This window comes from Lycium barbarum, chromosome 6, assembly GCF_019175385.1.
Source record: "Lycium barbarum isolate Lr01 chromosome 6, ASM1917538v2, whole genome shotgun sequence".
NCBI classification, from domain to species: Eukaryota; Viridiplantae; Streptophyta; class Magnoliopsida; order Solanales; family Solanaceae; genus Lycium; species Lycium barbarum.
In genome coordinates, this window is record NC_083342.1 from 115,588,478 (window position 1) to 115,613,256 (window position 24,779).

At 35.2% G+C, this 24,779-nt stretch overlaps 1 protein-coding gene across 1 annotated transcript; it reads left to right on the forward strand.

Moving 5' to 3' along the window:
- The first annotated feature begins 6,324 nt into the window (after window positions 1-6,324).
- Window positions 6,325-12,383, forward strand: LOC132645702 (glutathione S-transferase zeta class-like). Its single transcript, XM_060362844.1, has 10 exons — window positions 6,325-6,632; window positions 6,737-6,833; window positions 7,023-7,079; window positions 7,725-7,810; window positions 7,929-8,000; window positions 8,300-8,353; window positions 8,446-8,521; window positions 9,570-9,631; window positions 10,040-10,099; window positions 12,065-12,383. Exons 1-10 carry the CDS (start codon window positions 6,423-6,425, stop codon window positions 12,161-12,163), a joined length of 873 nt encoding a protein of 290 aa, XP_060218827.1. The 5' UTR covers window positions 6,325-6,422; the 3' UTR covers window positions 12,164-12,383.
- Window positions 12,384-24,779: the final 12,396 nt, after the last annotated feature.

The window sequence follows — 24,779 nt, forward strand, 5'->3', positions numbered from 1 at the left end:
CTTAGGCGAAAATCCTGGCTCCGCCACTGACTATAATAATAACATAGAAGAAATATGTTGTACTTGTCTTATAAGTTTTCTCTTATTTTATTACTGTCACTTAAATGAACAACAATTCATAAGTATTTAGTTAGGTACATTTATACACTCTGCCTTAGAATCTTAGTAATAGCCTCATTTTTTGACTAACTAGGCTCAGTGTACGTGCTTTGTGCGTGACCAAAGCGGGTATCTCATTTTGACAACAAAATCTATAGGGAAAAAAAATTTAGACTTAGCTATGAACTTCGTCGTTAATTCATCGCTAAATTGCTCGTAGCTAACAATTTTTTTGATAATTTGTCGCTGATCCATCGGTAAATAGGATTAGCGGTGAACTTTACTGTTTAACTTTCCATCGCTAATTCATGCTTTTTTAGTAGTGAAATAACTTAATATATAAAAGAATATTGACAGCTTTCATTTATTAGAATGAGCGTAACAAAAAAAAATGATAACAATTCATTCAAAATATATTTTATTTTCTACTATTCATCCTTGTTATTTAACATTTGCATTTTACCAATTTGACATTTAACATTCTACTATAATCTTTCGCTTCATTTCTATTTTTTTTCCACCACTGATATTTTTCTTATTTAACAAATTAATATACTAAAGAGTTTTCTCAATTTGAAAAATCAATTCGTTGTTGTGAAACGAAAAAGAATAAAATTGAATTCTTTTGCTAATTAGTTAATTCAAAATTTAAATTACTTGTTTGAAACATCAAAAGAATTGATTTATGTTTTATCTCTTTATTTTATGTATTCTATTTCCTAAACGATGATATTATAAGTTCCTTAGCAACATTTTTGTTTCTCTTCTCGAGAGTTAACCTTTTTTTTTCACGGTCTTTTTTAGTGCTTCCTTTTTATTGATCATCAAGTCGTGTCATGAAAAAAAGATTTATTATGGATGTGTTTTTCAAATCAAGTAGAATATTTATTAATTTCTGCTTGATTATTTATAAAAATACAGGGATTCATAATTAGATAGACTTACAACTCTTTGATATATTTATTTACATTAAGTTTGATATCTTAGTCTAAAAATGATTTGATTTATTCTAACAAACTAAAATAAAGAGATAAAAAGTTGAAAATAGGATTTTGCTAACCATTTCTAACATAATAAATTTAAAAAGGAAGAGAGACCAAACAAACGTTTCACATCTATTCAAAGTTCAAACTTACTGTTTTTTTATTATTCAACGATTAAACCACTATCGATTATGTTTTAATATTTTTTATTATTCCCTTGAATGTTAAAATCAAAGGTTATATTTATTTGAGTATCAATTTTGTAATGATTGATACAAAAGCACGATGTGGTGATATCTATTTTAACGATCAAGTAACATGATCAATTGAATTGTAGTTAACAACAATAAGTAAATGATTTATAAGTATAATCTTCCCTTAATTTTTTAAATTTAGAATCTAATTAGGTAAGCATGTTACTGGATCAATCATCATCAGCCGTTTAGTATGTCTCCACTCCACCTATTATTTGTACACTCGAAATACCTAATATGAAAGAAACTATTGTTTTGTCAGATAATTTAATTAAGGATTCATATAAGATAAAATATCAATGAATTTTAAAATACTAAATATTAGGAATTCTTACATAATTCAAATAAGGAAATATTTAATAAGAATTTTTTAAGTTGATTTTGTTTTTAAAAAATAGGGAAAAAAGTTTAGTTACAATTTTGCTTGAGAATTATTGGTGAAAGAAGTTACCTTTCATAACTTGAAGTGATTAATATATTGCCTTTTGTATTAAACTCGTGATAGGACATTTAGTTCTGAGAGGTTATTGGGAAAAGTTTCATCAAATTGCATTGCATAATATGCAATTTACCAAAAACACATATCTATATATAAAGTGCACCATAAAAGAATTTAGTGAAGAATAATATTACTTTTTCAGAAAGATGAAAACATGAAGAAAAAATTAGATCGCGGAAGTGAGTTAAAGTCACATATCTTAGTTGATGGCTTGATGATGATTCAAGAGAATTCTCCTTGAGCAATCGATATAAAAAAACATCAAATCTGTCACAACTAATTATAAATTTAATGATCATAGTTGATCTCTTTGAATAACTGAAACTTAACAATTTAATCTCACCAATTAGCATGAAAAAGATTCTTCAATAATGAAACTGAACAAAATACAACTTTTTCCAGAAAGATTAAAATATGAAAATAGAAAATAGATTTTTGAAGTAGGGTGAAGTCACATACATTGACGGCTTAATAGGGATTGAAAAGAATTTACCTTGATTAATTGATCAAAAAAGCATCAAATATGTCACAATTAATACATTCTTATTTGAGCAAAAAAGTTCCAACCGCACGTTTGGAACCTCAACATAAAAATTGAAATCAAGCAATAAACCCACTGTAGCTTCTACTCGGCACAAAAAAAAAAAAAAAAAAAAACAGATATAGTTTTCCGAGTACATGTTCACCCTAAAAAATAATTTTCTTATTGGCACTCCCAATTTGTTTTTCAAGTTAATATCAAACCACGAAATAAGAAATTACACATAAAGCACCATGAGACATGAGTTATAGGAATTAGAAACACAATGGAAATATTAAGAATGATATCTGCCAAATCAAATATCAAGATATACCAACAGATAGCATAGAACTTAGAAAACCACACAAATCGTAGTAAAATCAAAGAATACATAATCAAATTTATAAAACTATAGCGTTTAAAATCAAGTCGAGAATCAAATCAGTTTAAAGCGAGGCAGTTGATAACTTGATGAGCAATAAAGTTGTGGATGTTGTGGCTAAGCTCAAATTTACGTTCATTGTTAACATCTTTTATAGATGTGATTTTATGACCTAGTAGAATTTTATTTGGATTTAATAGTAAAAAAATTCGTTAGTCTCAAATAAGGAAAAGTGACTTGGAATATATTATGGTCCTAAAATTAAGGAATTTAGCCACCTAAAATATCTAGGGTGCCGTTTTCAAATAAGGAAGAATCTGTGTTCAAATAAAAGTAGTAGTTGATTTTAGAAAATAATTAAATGACTGATGGCAAAAGTTCCAGAGAAGAAGAAAGGAAAATAGTTTATGAGTTTAAGGTAGGGTTTAGCCGTTTAGGGAAAGGAGTAAAGTAGGGTTGTGCATGTTAACGGTTAAACCAATAACCCGAACCGATTATTAGGTTATTGGGTTAATGGTTTGGGTTAATGGATTACCGGTTCGGGTTCCGGGTGGTGTTTTTGAGTTATTGGCTTATTGGGTCGGGTCGCGGGTTGACCATTTTTGTTAACGGGTTACCCGATAACCCGATAACAATTTAATTAATTACACTTCTACCCTTTAACTAAGTTGTTGTGCACTGTTTTGCCTTTGTCGCTGCTGCCCAGTGCCCACTAGAAGCTGTTCTATGGGTTATTTTCTAAGTTCTAATCTATAGCTTAATTATGGTCCTGTCAGTAGGGTTGGCGTTCATAGGTAGTTTACTAACCCCTGTAAAGATGCAGACCGTAGAATGATGGAGAAATGTAAAGATGATTAACAACCTGCCTTCTTGATAGTATTAAGGCTGAAACATAGTATTGTGTTTTGTTGGTTATACACTTAAGATGCTTTGCTGCCTTGTTTATGTTCTGTATATATAGAAGTCTCAGGTTGTGTTTGCATATGATGTATGTTAAGATTTAAACTCAACTGTTGCTTGTTTATGTTCTGTTTATGGGTTAGGAGTGATTTTAATATAACCTTTTGAAAGATGGTGGTAAAATAACCTTCTTTTAACATTATTAGTTTTCAAATGAAGAAAAGTCATATATGGAACTACATCCATTTCTTGATCTTTTTGTGGGTTGAAACCCATTGTCAATTATAAATCATGATTAAGCGGGATAAACCTGCCAATTACCTCAATTTTAACCAGTCACCATTCATATTGTGGTCAAGCCATTTTTTTGTTGTGTGAAATCTTAACGGTTAAACCGATAACCGAACCGATAACATACAAAAACCGATTAACCGATAACCCATTAACCAATATTTTAACGGTTCTTTAACGGTTTAATATATTTACAAACCGATAACCAATAAGTTAAACCGATAATTTTGAAACCCGAACCGAACCGACCGATATGCAGCCCTAGAGTAAAGGACGTAGGTTTAGTTTCTTTTAAGTTACGGCACTTTTATTTTGCCAAATCAAAAAGAACTCATACGGCTTTATTTTGGACGAATCCTACCACAGTTTTACTTTGCCAAAAATAATGACAGTTCTTTATTTTTTTTTAGAAAATATATATTATGGCAGTTATTATTTTGCCAAAAATAATGGTGCGGTTTTTACCTTTTTCAAAAAATAAAATAGGTGAAATAATATAAAGATAATTAAATAATAATTTAAGGAAAATAGTAAATGACAATTTTGTCTATTATAGAGTCTTTTAATAAAGGGTAAAAAGTTCAATTAATATTTCTAAGGCCCTTCGTGCTTTTAATATAGTGTAGATATAGATTTATAGTTAATTCGTTTATGAATTAAGACAGACATTTAATCATACTCTCTTATTTTCATTTTGAAATAGTACACACTATAAATTGTTGTATGGTTCAAAGGTCAATGGATATTCAAATATTAGGAAAAGATTAGCTTTTAAATTTAATGATGCTCTATACAATCGCAGATATACTATCATGTAAAAAAAATTCAAAAGAAAAAAAAGAAAAAAAAAAACCTCCTCTATTTAATGTTCTTCCTTTTCTTTTTAGAGACTCTTTCTCTTTGTTAGGCTTGGTATTGGGATCTCTTTTTCTTTTCTTTTAGTCACTTTTCTCAATTTATAGGATCGGTGATGGAAATATTGAGGTAGAAAGAAACAATTTTCCTTTTTTATAATTTAAAAGAGAATTAGGAGAAAAACTTGAGGTTTGTAGGCATGAAAAGAGGAGCTAAGTTTTAGATTTTTGGACTTGCAGCAAGAAAACCAAAGAGAAAAAGATCACAAAAAATTGTGATAGAATGATAAGTATTTCTTCTTCTTCTTAATTAGTCAAAGGACCCAAGTTTGGAAAATATTGAAGACGAAGTTGCCTTTGGTGATGAGGAGTACTTTCTCCATGCAACTTCGATCGGCAGGGAGGAAATTAAAATAAAAAACCAATAAAAAGGAGGAAAAGAAGAAGAAGAAGAAGAGTAATGGCTTTTAATTTCTAAAGTTGGACCTAATTATTTAATTAGGGAAAAGGAACGATTAAGAGGGAAATTAAAGAATAGAAATAGAAATAATTAAGAAATAGAAATAATTAAGAACAATGAAAAGAAAATCTTGCAAAAATAATTTGGAAAGGAAATCAAACATACAATTCATATGCACCTTTTTATTTTTATTTTTATTTTTAACTTTCTCTTTATCTCCGATTTGTATTCACAACAAAGTTATTTCAAAATTCACCAATATTTTTCATCGCCGCATTAAGCGCGGTCAAATTGACTAGTTTATTCATAATTACATAATAAGTAATATGATTCTGCATATTTTTACAACGTGAGTTATAGAATTTAATCTTTTAAAGAATAATGTTCACTTTAATAAAATGAAATATTTCACATCTTAAATAAAATAGTAATTTACATTAAACACTCATATAATGATGACAACAACAACAATATAGCTAGTGTAATCTCACGGGTTTGAGAAGTATAGAGTGCATGCAGATCTTACTCTTATTTTGGGAGGTAGAGAGTTGTTTTCGGTAGACCCCCAGCTCAAAGAAAAAGCATATGATATAATGGCATTGTAGCAAATACATTTTATATATTTTAAAATCAAACACGTTCAAGTGATGACCTGTTGCAGATATACCTTTTTTGAAAATCATTTTTTAAAAATTGAACACCTACTATTGTTTTAAAAAAAAAACTGAAAGATTGACTAGAATTTCTACACAAATATAATTATGTCATCCTTGTTTTTTCTAAAATATTTTTTAAAATAAATTAAATCCTACACAAAGAAATTGTCATCGAATTAAGTAAATCTAGATAATTTTATCGGAAAAAATAAATAAGCAAAGTAAAATAAAACTGAGAAATATAAACATGTTTAAAGTTCAGAAGAATTATTACTAATAATTGGTACATTCAATTAAGTATTTTGTATTAATTTTCTATTTGGAAATCTTTAGATTTTTTTTTTCTTTAATTCAAGCTGATACTCGGGTGGAATTTTGTACATAGATAATATAAATGTTTAATTTTAAATACAGGAGTATATTTACAAATTGAGTCTCTTTATGAAAGGTCCCTCCTCGTTTATGAATTTAGATCTATAGGAGAGAGCAGAAAGAAACAGTAAATTTGCGTTTAGTAAGTAGAAATGAAGATTAATCCACCACTGTTATTGCAAATAATTAGCAGATCCTATCTTAAACTAGTTCAAGCCGACAATTTGCCAATGTACTCTTTTCAAAGTAGACGTCTTTCTCACTCTGAAACTCCAACTACCAACTCTATTACTACTATTAATAATGCTTCATCATCAGCTGTTCCCATTTCAACTTCATCCATGGAATCCCATAATCCTCAGGTACATTTTCTTTCTCTTTCTTTTTCACACACACCCACCAAAAACACACAGTTGAAAGGAGCAAATATTGAGTTGAACAAGCCTTTTTGAATGCATTTTGGCAGAAGAAGACAACTGATTCGACATGTTCAAAGATTGTGTTGTATTCTTTCTGGCAAAGTTCATGTTCTTGGAGAGTTTGCTTCGCCTTAAATCTCAAAGGTCTATTCTTGGTCAAGATAGAATTTTTGTTCACTACTCCCTCCACTCCAAAATAAGTGTGGCTTAGCCTTTATCCCTTTTAATAAAATACTGAGAAAAGATAAGTTATGACTAAACTACCCTTAATTAAAAACTCACTGAGGAACTGTTTGATTGTTGACTTTGTGTTTTGGTTTCTGGGATGCACAGGGCTTTCTTATGAATATAGAGCAGTCAACCTTGGCAAAGGAGAACAGTTCACTCCAGGTAGTATGTTTGATTTTTTTGCTAGTCATTCACCTGTATGGAATTCAGAGTACCATAGTCTTTCTAGAGTGCAATATTGTGTTGATAAAAGTAGATGCAGATAATGAATTCCCATAGTATTGGATAAATCCAGCCAATAAAACTCATTCTTTGTGGCGTGCCCAGAATGTCTGAAGATTGGCTAATCTTTATCCTGCTATAATTTGCTATTATCTGCTTAACTAGACACAGAGATAGTAGCAGCTGCCACATTTTGTTAGAATAAGAACATTAGTAGATGTGATTAATGGTTCAACTTCCTAGTCTATGTAAGCCCTTTAGGTGAAGCTTTTGCTTATAGCTCATGATTACTTATAAACAAAAATCTTATAGCTCTCGATTATTATAGTGATGAACAGAAGTAGCATTTCAATAATGACTATGGAACTATTTCCGTGAAGAGTAAGAATAAGTTGTTTGACTGTTAAGGCAACTCATAACATTACCTTATGTACGAGCATAAACACAATCTTCCATAGCGATCAGTGGTTCACTAACATAGTTTCTGAACTTGAGCAATGCTTCCAGAATGGGATATTGGTGGTATATGCATTAATTTTTTGTTGAAACATCATTTCTGACTAGTATCATATGCATAATTTGCAGAGTTTGATAAATTAAACCCTCTTCATTATGTTCCTGTGTTGGTTGATGGCGATGTGGTCATTTCGGACTCCTATGCAATTTTACTGGTTGGTTCTTTTATGTGTGAATAAGGTTTTTTAAGCTGATATCATCTTCTTTGATTCCTAATCCTGACACCACCATAAATGATTCATTTGTTTACTAATCTCTTTGCTGTTTGGTTAGTATTTAGAAGAGAAGTATCATCAGAGACCCCTGTTGCCAGTTGAACCTCAATTAAGAGCTCTCAATCTTCAGGTTAGATCCAAGCACCTGAGGACCTTCATTCAGGAAGTCCTTGAAGGGCATTATGAACTAATCATAAAAATTCCTTAAAGGACATTTTGATTAAAAAAAAATAGAAATAAAAATGAGCTTATTGTGTGTCTGCTTCTTATCTTGAGTCCATAAGGGCAGTATATCTCGACGAAGGGTGATATATATTATTTCCAGATTCAATGATGAACACTGACTTGTGGAAAATGTTCTCACAAATACGGAGCAAGGTTAATTGCAACTAAGATAAAAACTGTGCACTCCTTTTTCCTTCTCTGCAGGCAGCGAGTATTGTCAGCTCTAATATGCAGCCACTTCATATGTTGTCAGTGCTGGTATTTCTTTGGCTTCAATAGTTCCTTTTTATGCTCTGTGTGATCAAGGAAGTTGTTTTGTCAGGGCAATAATAGCCGCCTTCATTTTTCAGAAATACATGGAGGAAAGAGTTGGTCCCGAAGAGAAACAATTATGGGCAAAATTTCACATACAAAAGGGTTTTGTAGGTAAGTTTGTTTGGAATTTTCCCCTTGATACTTTTGATGTAAGTATGGTCTTTGCCTTTTTCGTAACCTTCTCTTAACATTTATCTGCTACTTCACTATAGCTTCAGTGAATTATATCATTCCTCCCACCATTGTGAAAGGCATTGTTGTATTTTGAGGTTTTTAACTTCTTATCAAGGATTTTATGGAATAATCTATTCCTTGCATTTGAAACTATAGTCAGCTTTTAAGACAAGAAGGTAAAAATGGGAAATTATGTAAAGCCAAGGAGGATATCCTTGCTTGTGTATGCATTTCAGGAAAGGTATTTCTGTGGGTTAAGTTTTATGCGTGTTCTATTTCCCATACTCATTATTCCACATGAGAAAACAAAAGTCACCAATAAAACCTTCAAGTTAATTTGAACTTGAGCTTTGAGCTATTTTGGTAGATAAGAATGTTCATCGATGTACTTATCAAAAAAGAATGTTCATCATCACGGAGTCTCTTATTCCAATTTAGCTGACGTAGTTTCACTGGATTGGTTATTAAGGAGTTAGTTTGGGCTTGTAAATAGAATTTGTATAATAGGGAAAACATCAAATGGGCAGGACTTCAGTTTTCTATTTTCTTAAGACATGATTTTCCGTAACTTTTTGAACATAATTAGTTGTACATGTGCTTCAAATTTTTTTGAAATCCAGTTGAACTTTTGTTGGATTTAATTATCATAAAGGGTATCACGGATATCGATAGTGGTAATATTCTCCTTAATTGGTGATCAATTTGATTTTTCATGAATCAAAAGAGTAAAATTGTTTCTGGATTGGATAGGAGAAGGATAGCTTTCAGCCTAACAGTGTTCAATATCGTCATTTGTTAAGCGTTTGGTCTTAACTAAACAAGATGATATTTCTTGGCTATAGATCATGATGTATCCTCTTGTTTCTAAAGATTCTAGGATTAACAATGTGGCAAGTGGAAACTAGGACTCCTGATTTAGGGGATTTTGTTTCCTTCAGTAGTCTTCTCCAATCTCTTATTTAAAATTTCATCTGTTCTGGAACAGCTCTTGAAAATTTGCTGACAGGATCTGCTGGAAATTATGCTACAGGAGAAGAAGTATACATGGTATTTTGTCCACACTTCTATGTTTCTTACTAGCGTTGTTTTATTGTGCACCTGGATTCCTTGAGCTCCTATAAATGAATTGGAAAGTAGTGGAGATAATATTTCCAGTTGTTAAGAAATGCTTTTGTTTTTATGACGATATATTTTTCTGTGCATGCAAGGAAACTGAAAATCTCTGATTTATGGTGCATCATTTAGATGTAATTTTTTAGTTTGGGTTCTGGAAAATTGTTTGTGTATTAAGCTTCTTTTTTCCTGAGTACACTTGTTGCTTCTCTCGAATAAGTGAGATCAGGGTATTATTTTGTTTCGCTGAAAATAGAAATCACCACAACAGCTCAATGATAATTTTGATGATGTTATTCCTAAATGATCTCAGAGCTGATATAACACGGTGGAAAATTGCAGGCTGATGTGTTTTTGGCCCCTCAAATTGCAGTGGCTACTAAAAGGTTTAACATTGACATGGTAAGTTTTGGTTGGTGTTTTGTGAATATGATGACAACTAAAATTGCTATTAAATGGATTAGGGTCATTTTTTGGCTGCAAAATGATTACCCATCCTTTCAATCTCTCTGCATTGGATTTCAGTGCAAAAATACTTCATTGTCCTTAGCTGCAACTGAGCCAAGTTTAATCGAGCTCTGAAGGTCTGAACTTGCTTAGCCATGTTATACAAGTTCCAGTTCAATCGTACTCTCTACTTGATTAATTTCCGGGCTCAAGCTTGGCAGCTTATTTGTCTAAACGACCAAGCCTGACCTCGTTAGTGAATTTAGTTGACATGATGCTTGGCTCTGAATCATCAGCCCTACCAAAACTATAGTATCCAATCATCTACCAAAAATAAGTACTTTTATTTCGATATTTTTGTGTTGAAAACATTTCACATCATACTTAACACATGTTGTAAATACTCACTCATTGAATGTTTGAATCAAACAATGTCTTCCTCTACTGTCTTTTCCTGCCCCACTCACTCTTCCCTCCTAACCTTCCAATGAAAAAAAATATCATAACTTTATTAGTCAATCATCAAGTAGGTTGCCTAGAGATATTTTGTACGGAAAAGGGCCAAATATACCCTTCGTTATACTTTTGCTTCAAATATACCCCTGCCGTTATACTAAAGGGCAGCCCGGTGCACTAAGCTCCCGCTATGCGCGGGGTCCGGGGAAGGGCCGGACCACAAGGGTCTATTGTACGCAGCCTTACCTTGCATTTCTGCAAGAGACTGTTTTCACGGCTCGAACCCGTGACCTCCTCGTCATATGGCAGCAACTTTACCAGTTACGCCAAGGCTCCTGGTCGTGCCGTTATACAATTGGTTCAAATATACCCTTCCTCCATTAAAGTTGTTCAAAGTGGACATCCAATCCTACGTGGCACTGGCATTTGATGAGGTGGATGCCAAGTGGCATGACACCTCATCACCCCTAACCCATTTTACCCCTCCCCTCTATTTGTTTTTCCACCACTAAAATTTTCTTCCCCTCCACCACCATTGCCACCATTACTGCCACTATTGTTCCATTATGTAACTTAGAAAATGCAACAAATTGCAGTTTACAGAAGCCATGCATGGAGAGAGTAGACAAAGAGGCAACTTGTTTTCTATAAAGAATAAGATCATTAACTAAAGATAGTAGTGCTAACCTGGTCACATTCAACAAATTCAAGAATCGAGAAAAAGTTTGGTGTCAACGAAAAGGAGTAAAAAGATTAATTGTTCAAAGAAAATGAGAAAATTTCTTTCTAAAACTTAAACAAAGAGAAAGAAGGAAACAACTCAAATTCACATTGAATTGAAAGAGGAGAAAATCAATTGGAACTAATCAGAAGCACAAAAGAATTAACTTTATGAATTAGACTTACATGGGTGTCTCTAAAGATAGCATTTTGAAACATCCATTCGGGAAAGAAGCAATTTTGAAGCCCACACAGACAGACACTGGAAAACAGAAAAGTAGAGTAATGGTGGCAATGGTGGTGGAGGGGAAGAAAATTTTAATGTGGAAGAATAAATAGAGGGAGGGGTAAAATGGGTTAGGGGTGATGAGGTGGCGTGCCACGCGGCATCCACCTCATCAAATGTCAGTGCCACGTATGATTGGATGCCCACCTTGGACAACTTTAACGGAGGAAGGGTAAATTTGAACCAATAGTATAACAGCAGGGATATATTTGGACCCAAATTATAACAAGGGGTATATTTGGCCCTTTTCCGTATTTTGTATACCATGTAATGAACATATCTACCAAAACTTATTGCATTCTTGATTTACAGTCTGATTTTTTGTTTTCCTTCTTTTTGGAATAGAACCTCAGTATGCTTCTCAAAAAAAAAAAAAAAAAAGAATAGAACCTCAGTATTCTTCATCTAATTGATATCCACCGGCATTGACTTGAAATGCACCTTATTTCTATGTGCAGTCTGAGTTTCCCACTTTAAGAAAGATATATGATTCCTGTAAGGCGTTATCAGAATTCCAAGCTTCTTTGCCAGAACGACAGCCTGATGCAGCCCTGTGAGCTTGTATGCTTAATGCAGAGTTGCAAGAAAATGTGAAACCTTCGGTTATGCTCGATATGATGTAAAATATTTCCATTTTTTTTAATGAAATATTATGAAATAAAAGATTGTTGACGGGTCTTGAAATATGAAAGTTTTGTATTATGATAACTACTGAGAAGTCAGGTTATTCACTTCCTCTTTTTGTGATGTGCAAGAAATTCAATAAAATTATGTGAAGAATATTAATTTTCTAATGGATGTCCATCAAGTTACTAACTTGGAGAGCAAGCGTATTGCTTGGTCACCAAACATCTTGGCCACCATGTATTTCTCTTATTACTTGGCCATTAAGAATTTTTCCTCCGATAAATAGGAGGTTCATTTGTAGAATGATATAGACAATGAAATCTTTCTTAAGTTAAAGGTTGAATGATATATCAGTCTTTTTCTATATAATTGCCTTTGGTGTATTTACTTTATAGTCTTTATTTTATAACACATTATCAGCATGAGACTCTACTATCTTGGCCAAATATTTTGAAAATATGACGAAAGTAAGAGCTGCATCAGGTATTCCGTTTAGCATCTTTTGTTTCTTTTTATTGTTCCCTCCGTTGTATATAATATTGTGAGAGACATAAGTTCTCTTTGCTGAGATATTTGAGATTCTGACTTTGTGGCTCGAAGAAAGATGATTTCCAACCTTGTTAGTTGTGACTAAATCTTTGGCATGTATTTTGCCATAAGTAAAATTGTTATTATGGAAAGAGCTAATGAATCCATGGCATTAGTAGTGTATTATCTATCATCCTTAATGGATTTTGGATGTTTGTTACCATTATTTCGTATATTGGATTCTTTTGATCTCAGAATCTTAAATGGTTCGCTTGATCATTTATGCCTCATTTTGTTCCTGAAGAACAATATTGTTAAGAGGAATTATGAGATTAATTTCATAATCCTTAATGGCTAAGAATGAAAGCTTACGAGAAATACATGATCACCAGAAGTGATAATATCTCTTAAATATCCTTATGATTAAATTCATCTATGTCTATAACCACCAGAAGTGGTAATATTTTCATAGGCTCATAGTGGCTACAAGTGAAGATATTAGAGAAAGATTTTCTAAATTGTATGTATGTCTTGATTTGCTCTTGAAGTAGCAATATCTTAAAAGAGGTTCTAAGCTATCACGATTTGATATTTGATATGGTTAAGCCAAGTCCAGATGATTATGTTTCATTCTTGAAAAATGAGAATTTTTTATAAATGTTACAAATACAGATCCATTTCCTGAAGTGAATGTGACAGTATGTGGTAAGCTTATAAATGCGGACGTGCGTTTGGTTGTCAAGTTATCACGACTCATCTCTAGAAGAGGTAGAATAATTGAGAAGAAATATTCTGAATATTCTATGCTTGATTCCCGAAGTAGTAAACTCAGAAATTCTACTCCTGAAGTAGTAGAACTTTGAACTCTACTCTCAAGTAGTACAACTCTGAATTTTCCTCCAGAAGTAGTAAGACTCTGAATTCTACTCCAAAAGTAGTAAGGTTTTGAATTCTACTCCCGAAGTAGTAGAATTCTGAAATTTACTCCTGAAGTAGTAAGACCCTGAGATTTAATCTCGAAGTAGTAAACCTTTAAACTTTAATCCCGAAGTACTAAAACTTTAAACTTCACTCCTGAAGTAGAAAGAACTGGAAAAATATCTGAGAAATATTCTAAGCAATGTCTTCTTGTGCTTGAGAAAAATAACGAGCTATTGATTAATGTCGTATTGCAAGCACATTTGAATAATTAGGTTTCAAGTGAATGAGAAATACCACAACATATCTCCTCGATAGATAAAATAACAAAGGATATACATGTTATTTTTGTGGTATGAAATTAAGGCATTGCAACACGTACTTGTCATATGTAGAACATTTGGAATAATTTTATTAAAGTATCATTCTAAGGCAAAAGGGAACAGAGTAGAATACTTTCTATTATAACCACATTGATGCATTATGGTTAGTTGTTATTGATTTCCTAAATGTAGCTCTTCCTGAAGGATGTGATTACTATGTGGTTGCCGCTTTTGATACAAATTATTAAAATGTTAATGGCTAATCTCCCTGAAGGAGCTATTTGACACACAAAAGTTTGGAGCTTAACGTTTACTTTCATAATTTACAGTTTAAAATTGTCTTTAAATTTTTATTTGATTACTGTTTTCCTTTATGACACCAGTAGTGTCTAGCCAAATTTTCTTTTGTGATATCAAAAGTACCTAAAAAGTATTTGGTAGTGGAAACTAATGATCAAGGGCTCTAGAAGCTAATTGTTTATCTATAAGTATCATGAGACTAGCAGTTTCCAAATAGTATCTGATTATAGTAAATAAATTAAAGTCTTTCGAAGAGGATATATATGATAGCATCATTTACCCTAGATCGTAATCGTTACGATAGGAACACAGATTATAGTAAACCTGAAGTTACTAGCAATAAAATTGGTTATCATATTGAGGCTACAAATGATTGGAAAATTGAATATCTTTAAGTTACTACGGGTAAGAAATACATATATGAAACATTACCCGAGCATGATGGATCACATGTCACAATAAACCAGAAGTTTACTAAAATAAATAGCATTCGTCATGGTAAACTTGAAGTTTATGGATACATATAATTTTATCAGTTGACAAGACCATTTTGGTCGTCCTGATTTAAATCTGATGTGCTAATTGAGTATTCAAAAATATTGAAGAATTAGAAGATTCTTCAAGAATTTATTTGTGTTGCTTGTTCTAATGATAAGTTGATCACACTAGCTAATGTTGGGACTGAATCCCTAAATTCTAGAAAATATAAAAGGTGAATATGGGCCCCTTCACCTGCAATATGATGTCTTAAATAGATGCATCTATGAGACAGTCAGATGTACGTTTATTGTCAACTGACAGTTTGACATTTACGAAGTTGCTTGCTCAAAATAATTGAGTTGGAAGCACAATTTTCAGATTATGTAATCAAGACCATTCATTTTGATAATGCTGGTTTATATGTAAGTTGGTTTGCAATTGATGCCTCCATAATATAGCTAAACCATTGCTTATGAGAACAGAGCTTCAGATGTTGGTCTGAGATATGATATAAGATCAATTGCATACTGCAAATGAAAGCCTGACATGAATGTGTTTATCCTAACAAATATTGTCAAGTGTTTTGGATATACATGGCATTCATTTGATCGACATAAGAGTTCTATCTAGATATGTTATCTATTTCCATGAAGGATTACTGTCATACCATGTTGTTTGACATGACAATCAAATTGTAGAAAGATAACAACAGTTTATAAACCAAGTCAAGAATGTACTTGACGTGATTGCAACAATATTGTATGACGATGAAACAGATCTATCTAAGGAATGAAGATGCTGATGCTCAACCAGTTCGTCAAATGATCATTTGACAGATCTGATCACAAAGACACTACCAACATCGACATATGATACATTTGTATAGAAGATTGGAGTACATGATCTCCAGAAGATTGATGATATTGATAATCCTGCAGATTTGTTCACCAAATCTTTGCCAACTTCAACTCTTGAGAAGATGTTATTCAAGATTGGAATGTGAAGACTCGACATTTGAATTTTGGTCTTCGTCAAGGGAGTAAAGTACGCGCTGTACTCTTTTTTCCTTAACCAAGGTTTTGTCCCATTGGGTTTTCCTGGTAAGGTTTTTAATGCGGTAGCTCTCAAAGCATATTGCCTAGATATGTGTACTTTTTTTCCTTCGTGAGGACTTTTGCCCACAGGGTTTTTCCTAATAAGATTTTAACGAGGCACATTATCTAATTAATGGACATTCAAGGGGGAGTGTTGTAATTATTAATTTTCTAATGGATGTCCATCAAGTTACTAACTTGGAGAGAAAGCCTATTGCTTGGTCACCAAACATCTTGGCCACCACGTATTTCTCTTATTACTTGGCCATTAATAATTTTTCCTCCTATAAATAGGAGGTTCATTTGTAAAATGATATAGACAATGAAATCTCTCTTAAGTTAAAGGTTGAATAATATATTAGTCTTTTACTATATAATTGCCTTTGATGTATTTACTTTATAGCCTTTATTTTATAACAAAGAATTTATTGTTATAGATTAGGTTTAGGGGTTGATGTTTTAATCAAAGTGGTTTTCTTTTGATGCTAATACCTCTATTCAGTTTTACATGGTCTTAAATAATGATGAGAACACCTTCATTTCTGGCATACTGCCTACGGGTTTTTATTTTTTAATTTTCTTCGGATGGGCATACTGCAAATCTGTTTTTATTTTTTAATTTTCTTCGGATTGAAATGAAAATATACATGTGTTGCGTAGAATCTTTTCCTCTTGTAATTACCTAATTTATTCTTATAAACATCATTGGTCTTGTCATTTCTTCTCCAATCTCTATCAAGTCTATCAACAAAGACAAGTTGGTTCGGTCTATTTATGATTGCCCTTGTTCAAAGTGACCCTGTGTACCTTCCAGAACCCATTGAAGTCCTTTACCAAGTTTTGTCGTCTTTATTTAGTTAATAATCTCCAAGCTGTGAACCACTCAAATTGAGAAACTCAAATTGAGAAACGTACTCACCCTGAGGCCTTAAACAGTTTGCCTCAGAGAATCTTTAGATTTTTCTTATGCAGCCAATGAGCATGAAACACCTAAGCTGAATTATACACGTCAACCTCAATTGGAATAATCTTGAGGTTTTACGGTTTATTGAGACTAATACGTATAATTAAAAGGTGTAATATTTTAAGTAATTAACTTATCTACATAATGAGCGTTTGGAATACTCATTGAAACTTTTTCAAAATTTGAGCCGAAATGTGTAGTAGGAAAACTTTATCGCATGTTCAGCGCTCAATCAGAATAAGTTGTATTTTGAGTGTCTAAATGAGTTTTGTTGACAAGTTTATGGGTTGTCGATATATTCCGCCTAAGATTTGATTGAAGAAATTAAACATACATGTGTATAAATAGTCCATTCATGCCCTTCGTTATTACTATTTGATTCAAATTTACAACCTTACCGTCACAAAACTTGCTCGTTGGTACTTTAATTATCAAGGGTTCTTCGTTAAAAAAGATGATACTAATTGTATACGGTAAAAATAGGACACGTGCTAAACCGGTGAGACCCGGAACCGGAGGAACGCTTGGACCGGAGCCAAGGAAGGGCGTCATTTGATCCGGTTTCCTCATGGTCGAGTTGGCCGTTGCCGTGGTCCGTTTGGTCGTGGCCGTTAGTCCGTTTATTCGTGGCCGTTGGTCCGAGAGATCCGTTGCGCGATTGCCACGCGTCGATAACGTCCTGCCATGCTCAACTGCCAATCGTACGGGTGTCAGACCGTACGACCAACCTAACCCAACCTAATCCAAGTAAGAGTTTTTCTTTATTTTTAGTTTTCTCTTATTGTATGGAGCCCATGAGGTGACACTATAAATAAGGGCCATTGGCCACTTTTAAGGGGTTGGCTCCCTCATATCAAGAACTCTTGTAATAGCAAAAATTATATAAACTCTCTCTCAATTATCTGATTTCGGTCCACTCTTGCGTTCATCTCTTGAATTTATTCAATCAAGCAACACTCACATATTAACAAATACACAAATCTATAGCAAACCGCCGATTATCAATTGCTTCTTCATAGTATATTCATATATTTCTCTTCTCTATCAACTAGATTCAAGGCATAACCACATATCCTATACCTCACTCACAAATTTAATTGATTATCCAAATTCGGGGTAAACAGTTTGGCGCCCACCGTGGGGCTAGGATAATAGTGGTCTTTTATCTTGATCTCTACCTTACCCATCAAAATCGAAAATATCTTCTGTTCGTCACCGAAAAAATGGACTAAATGGCTGACAGTGGGCAATCTGGTCACGTCAACAACAACGAGATCGTGGCCGAAAACGAAAGTAGCGGTCCACGAGGACTACCAAACCTCGCTGATCCTAACCCCGTTAATTCGAGGGAGGGCCTCAACCACCAAAACACCGTGGACCAGGAAAATGCTGCCCAACCGGCTACTGACCCTTTAAATACACACAATTCGATTACTTTGTCCCGGACTCAGGGCCGGAAAGAACCGGATACCCCGAATGATAATGTTGACTTACGTTTAATCTTTGAAATGTTGCAGGAACAGAGAGCGGCGATTGTCGAACAGGGAATCGCAATAGCCCGGTTGCAAAACGGAGGGGATAAAACGACCTCGGAGGAGGCAAAGGGTGTTGCTGAACCCAGAAGAGATGAGGCACGGATGGTTGAGAGCGATGGGTCCGGAGATGGGTCCTCCACCGAGGTTCTGAGAATGCTCGAAACTTTGGCAAAACGGGTAGACTCAACCGAGAAGAGGGTGGAAACATACAACTCTCGGGTAGATCGAATCCCGGGGACTCCGCCTTTACTGAAAGGGCCGGATTCGAAGAGGTACATCCAAAGGCCTTTTCCTCCGAGTGCAGCTCCAAAACTAATCTCGAAGAGGTTCAAGATGCCGGATATCCAGAAATATGACGGCACAACGGACCCACACGAACACGTGACCTCATACACATGCGCTATAAAAGGCATTGATCAATTCGAGCTCCACCCGGGGCCGATAAATGTGAACAAAAGTTTTGAGAGACCAAGGAAAGGTTACGAAACGAAGTTCGAATCGTCGAGGGAAAGGTATCTGCCATACTCCCATTCGGAGAAGCCAATCTTTAGGTCGGAGAAATCAAGGGTTAGCCCAAGCCATTTCTCCGGTCGGGGTAGTAAACGGGTCGAGCGCCCGTCGAACAGTCGGGCTCTCTCATTCAGGAGCGATGCCGGAAACTCTGCCGGCAACAAGGATTTACCAAAGATATCGGAGTGCAACTTCAACGTCAGTACCTCGGGCCTCGTCTCGGCCATTGGCCGTGTCCCGGATGTAAGATGGCCAAGACCTCTAAGGTCGGATCCGGGCCAACGGGACCCGAGCATGGTGTGTGAATACCATGGAACCCATGGTCACTGAACCTTGGATTGTCACCAGCTAATAGAGGACGTAGCCCGGTTACTGAAGAATGGTCATCTCCGAGAATTGTTGAGTGAACGAGCCAAAAATCACTACAAGGAAAGGGAGGCTCATCGAAGGGCCGAGCCAGTAGAACCCCAGCATGTAATCAACATGATAGTTGGGGGCACTGATGCCCCTCGAGGGCCGGTGATGAAACGGGCCAAGGTTTCTGTTGTTCGCGAAAAGCGCAGCCGGGATTATTTACCCGAGGGTTCCATCTCTTTCAGCAACGAGGATGCAGAAGGCATCATTCAACCGCACAATGATACATTGGTAATTTCTGTACTTATCTTTATAACTCAGGTTAAACGTATTTTGATTGACCCAGGTAGCTCGACTAACATCATCCGGTGGAGGGTGGTCGAACAGCTAGGGCTGCTCGATCAGATCATACCGGTAACCCGGGTACTCAGCGGGTTCAACATGGCGAGCGAAACCACAAAGGGGGAGATCTCGCTGTCGGTGAACATCGATGGCACTATCCAGCAAACGGTGTTCTATGTAATTGAAGGGGACATGAAGTATAATGCATTGCTGGGTAGACCTTGGATACATAGCATGAGGGGCGTGCCCTCAACATTGCATCAGCTGTTGAAATTCCCAACCCCGGAAGGGATAAAAATAATCCGAGGTGAACAACCCGCTGCAAGGGAGATGTTCGCGGTCGAGGAAGCCAACCCCAAAAAATAGGTTCACGAGGAAGCGGATCTAATCGGAGGAGAGAACACCAAATAGCAATCAAAGCACACGGGTTTGGACCCGGGGTATGAAGAGGACGATTTCGATGTACCCAGATCGTTCGTCATGCCGGATGACTCGGATGCAACCAAGTCGACAGTAGAGGAGCTGGAGCAGATCATCTTGTTCGAATACCTACCGGACAGAAAGGTATACCTGGGCACGGGGTTAACCCCGGAGCTCAGGAACAAGTTAATTGAATTTCTTCGAGCTAACGCAGATTGCTTCGTATGGTCCCATATAGATATGACAGGTATATCACCGGAAGTAGCAACTCACAAGCTCAGCTTTGACGGGAAGTTTCCCCCGGTGGAGCAGAAGAGAAGGCCTATGGCGGAGGCAAAACACGCCTTCGTAAAAGACGAGGTAACAAAGCTTTTAAAAATAGGTTCTATCCGGGAGGTAAAGTACCTGGACTGGCTAGCTAACGTGATAGTGGTGCCCAAGAAAGGTAATAAATCTCGAATGTGTGTTGATTACAAGGATTTAACTAAAGCATGCCCGAAGGATTCATTCCCGTTGCCTCACATCGATAGAATGATCGATGCGACGGCCGGGCATGAGATGTTATGTTTTCTCGATGCCTACTCCGGGTATAACCAAATTCGGATGCACCCGGAGGATCAAGAGAAAACATCCTTCATCACCCGATATGGGACTTACTGTTATAATGTCATGCCTTTTGGACTAAAAAATGCCGGTGCAACTTACGAACGCCTAGTTAATGAGATGTTCGAAGAACAAATAGGGAAAACAATAGAAGTTTATATTGACGACATGGTGGTCAAGTCCCTGGAAACAGAGGACCATTTAAAACATTTGCAGGAAACCTTCAACGTGCTCCGCAAGTATAACATGAAGCTCAACCCGGAAAAATGTGCCTTCGGGGTAAGGTCCGACAAATTTCTGGGTTTCATGGTGTCAAACCGGGGGATCGAAATCAACCCGGACAAGATCAAGGCCATCGAGGATATCGAGGTGGTGAATAACGTCAAAGGAGTACAGAGGCTTACCGGAAGGATAGCGGCGTTTAGTCGTTTCATATGGAGGTCCTCGGACAAGAGTTATCGTTTCTTCTCCTTACTAAGGAAGAAGAACGACTTCGTTTGGACACCGGAGTGCCAAAGAGCTTTACAAGAATTGAAGAGATACTTGTCTAGCCCCCCGCTGTTGCACACACCAAAGGCGGATGAGCCGCTTTTTCTCTACCTTGCTGTCTCCGAGGTGGCGGTAAGTGGCGTTTTGGTCCGAGAATAATTAGGTATGCAATTCCCTGTCTATTACGTAAGTAGAACTTTGGGGGATGCGGAGACCCGTTATCCCCACTTGGAAAAATTGGCATTGGCTCTAGTAAGTGCTTCTAGAAAGCTCAAGCCCTACTTTCAATATCATCCAATATGTGTAGTAACTACTTACCCCCCGAAAAATATTATGCATAAACCGGAATTATCGGGTAGACTAACTAAGTGGGCCGTCGAAATTAGCGGATATGATATCGAGTACAAACGTCAAACGACCATCAAGTCCCAGATCTTGGTCGATTTTGTAGCAGATTTCACCCCGGCTATGGTCCCCGAGGTTGAGAAAGAGCTTCTGCTAACCTCGGGAAAATCCTCGGGTATTTGGTCACTACATACGGACGGAGCCTCAAACCTTAAAGGTTCCGGGCTAGGAATCGTCCTTAGAACCCCGGCCGGGGACGCCGTTCGATAGTCTATTAGAACTGCTAAATTGACTAACAATGAAGCCGAGTATGAGGCTATGATTGCAGGTTTGGAATTGGCCCGAAGTATGGAGGCCGAAATAATCGAGGAAAAGTGCGATTCACTCTTGGTCGTAAACCAGGTGAACGGCGTCTTCGAGGTCAAAGACGAACGGATGCAGAGGTATCTTGAAAAAATCTAAGTGATACTATATCGGTTTAAAGAATGGACCATGCAGCTTATACCGAGGGAGCAGAACAGCGAAGCCGATGCATTGGCAAACTTGGGATCCTCGGTCGAATGGGAAGAAATCAACCCCGGGACTACGGTGCAGTTGTTGAACACGACAATATAAAACAGACATGCCGAAATAAACACAATGGGTTTAACTTGGGATTGGCGCAACAAGTACATCGACTACTTGCGTGATGGAAAGCTCCCGAATGACCCAAAAGAATCAGGGTCATTAAGGACCAAAGTTGCGCGTTTCTGCTTGGTAGACGGCTAATTGTATCGACTGTTGACACCTAATTTTGTCCCGCCTCTCCCCCGAAATACCTATTAATACTTCTAGTGTTTTGAGAAATTAAAAAATATGCATTTAAATTTTACTATAATTATTAGTCTTTTATTAACACCCACGTTTTATTATTCCGCTGCAGTTATTATTATTATTATTATAATTATTATTATTATTACTATTATTATTATTATTGTTATTATTATTCTTAAATTATCATTTTATTACTAATTGTCATTAATTATTATTTCTTGTTATTTCCATTATTATTATTATTATTATTATTATTATTATTATTATTATTATTATTATTAATTACTAATCATTATTATCAGCGTTATTTTGTTATCAATTATTAATCATCATTATCATCGTTATTTTATTATTAATTATTATCATTGTTTTATCAATAATTGTTATTTATTATTATTATTATTATTATCATCATTATTATTTCTTATTATTATTATCATTATTATCTTATTATTACCACTATTATTGTTATTATTATTAATTTATTAACATTTTGCCACTATCAATAATTGTTATTTATTATTATTATTTTATTATTAATTATTATCATCTTTATTATTATTAATTATTATCATTTTTAATTATCAATATTTGTTATTACTATTATTATTATATCTATTATTATTTTTTATCACCATTATCATCAATATTATCATTATTACCATTATCATTATTGTTATTAGCAGTATTACTACCGCTATTTATTTGCTGCTATTATTTAGTATTATTCAAACTTGCATTTCTCAACGTTTCTACCAACTTCCGCATACGCATCGCATTTACTTCACACATTTTAATGATAGCGTTTGTTATTAAATATTATTGCACGGTCATTTGCGACATCATATAATTTTTACCCGGGTCTTTTTATAATTACATATTTCTGTATTAGGTGATATTCTGGCACCCTTAGTACATCGTTAATCAAAATGTGTCTCTTATTCAAATTTATAAGCCAAACTATTTCTTGCACTCAGTCCGTATTTGGACTTACCGGACCCCAAATCAAAGTCCGATTAATTCCTAATATTTTTGGACTAGACCATATTTTTTATCTCAATTTTTTAGATCAGTCTATGTTTAATTTACTAGTCCATTCTTTTAATACCTAGTCTAAAATTTGACCCGGTCCAATTCATTTTTCAGCCAAATAAGGGAAACCCTTTTAGGGTTTCCCCTTCATTTTCCTCCATACCTACCGCCGCACCCCTCTCTTCTCCTTTCCCTTTCTCCCTCCTCCTTTCCCGCCTCCCTCGCCGCCGCTCCCACTTCCCCCCTTTTCTTCCTTCTTCTCCGCTCCCCACTCACCCTTGTCCCCCACTCTTCTCTCTCTCCCGCTCCTCTCTCTCCTCACACCTTTTCTCTTTAACAAACCCTAGTTATTTCCTATAAATACTCGCCTCAAATTTCGTTTAGAGGGGGACTTTTTTCTTTCGTTTGATAGCCGGAAATTAGATACAAGAAGTTTCAAACATCGAACCCCCAAAACTAAGAAGTTTTCAGCCATAGAATTTCTATCGAGTCCATCTTTTTTTTTGGATCTTAATTTCTCTGTTTTTGTTTTCGTTCTGTTTGAGTGAGTCGAAATCTTAGAAACGAAGGCTCGACTTCGTTATAGACGAAAATCGCACTCAAAAGGGATCCTGGTATCTTAAGTGTTCGGGTGTGAATCGAGGACTCGTACCCACTTCGCTGCACCCGAAGAAGGTAAATTCCCTCCTTTTAAAGTTATTTTAGTGACCGCTGGAATGTTTTAAATTGTCTTTGTCGATTGGTTCGCTTAATTGTATTTTTTGTTTTCGTTTCAATTTATTCGTAATTATTCTGGTCGAATTAAGCATGACCTGTTTTGTTTGGTTTAATTCTGTGAGTATGTTGGCTTTGTAAGCCAATTTAGATCCATCCGGTGTTTCAAGGGCATGTTTTTGTTAAAGGATTAGCTATTGTTCATTTCATCTCTGTGAAGTCCTATATTATTTGATAAGTTTTCGTACAGACTTGGTTCCCTGCGATTAGTTGAATTCAAATTAATCCCTCAAGATGATACGCTATCCGCCTATATCAGCTTCAAGGATCATGTTTGCATACTTAAATGGCTTAATCTTGCATGTTTAAGGCTCACAGTCTATCTAATTATGTTGATATCATTAGCTGTGTATGAGTCATTAAGTTATGCCACTTGTGAACTGATTAACATCATTAGCAAGAATCATGGGCTCTTTCTCACTATCATAAAAGGATGCCAAATATTACCAAGAATCCATGAGCTAGTGTATGTTTAAGCATAAGGTTAAATTGATTAAAGGGTTTATTGTATTCCTTTCCTTTCTTGACAAATATGCTATTGAGTTTGTTTAAGATGAGTTAGGAAAATGAAGACTTATTAAACTAGTAATAATATGCTCAAATGCATTTGAGAGATCTGTTAAAGAAAAATAAGAATTAGTTTGTCAAGACCAGTTTGAAGACTAGATTCAGAGTCAAAAGTTTGTTCCAAGTTAAAAGTGGAAACTGTTAACTTTTAAAAT

Excerpts from the sequence above, each read along its gene's own strand:
- LOC132645702 (XM_060362844.1), top strand. The coding sequence starts at position 6,423 with ATGAAGATTAATCCACCACTGTTATTGCAAATAATTAGCAGATCCTAT. Across the intron at positions 6,834-7,022 it reads CTTCGCCTTAAATCTCAAAG|GGCTTTCTTATGAATATAGA; the intron begins GTCTATTCTTGG and ends TGGGATGCACAG. Across the intron at positions 9,632-10,039 it reads CAGGAGAAGAAGTATACATG|GCTGATGTGTTTTTGGCCCC; the intron begins GTATTTTGTCCA and ends GGAAAATTGCAG.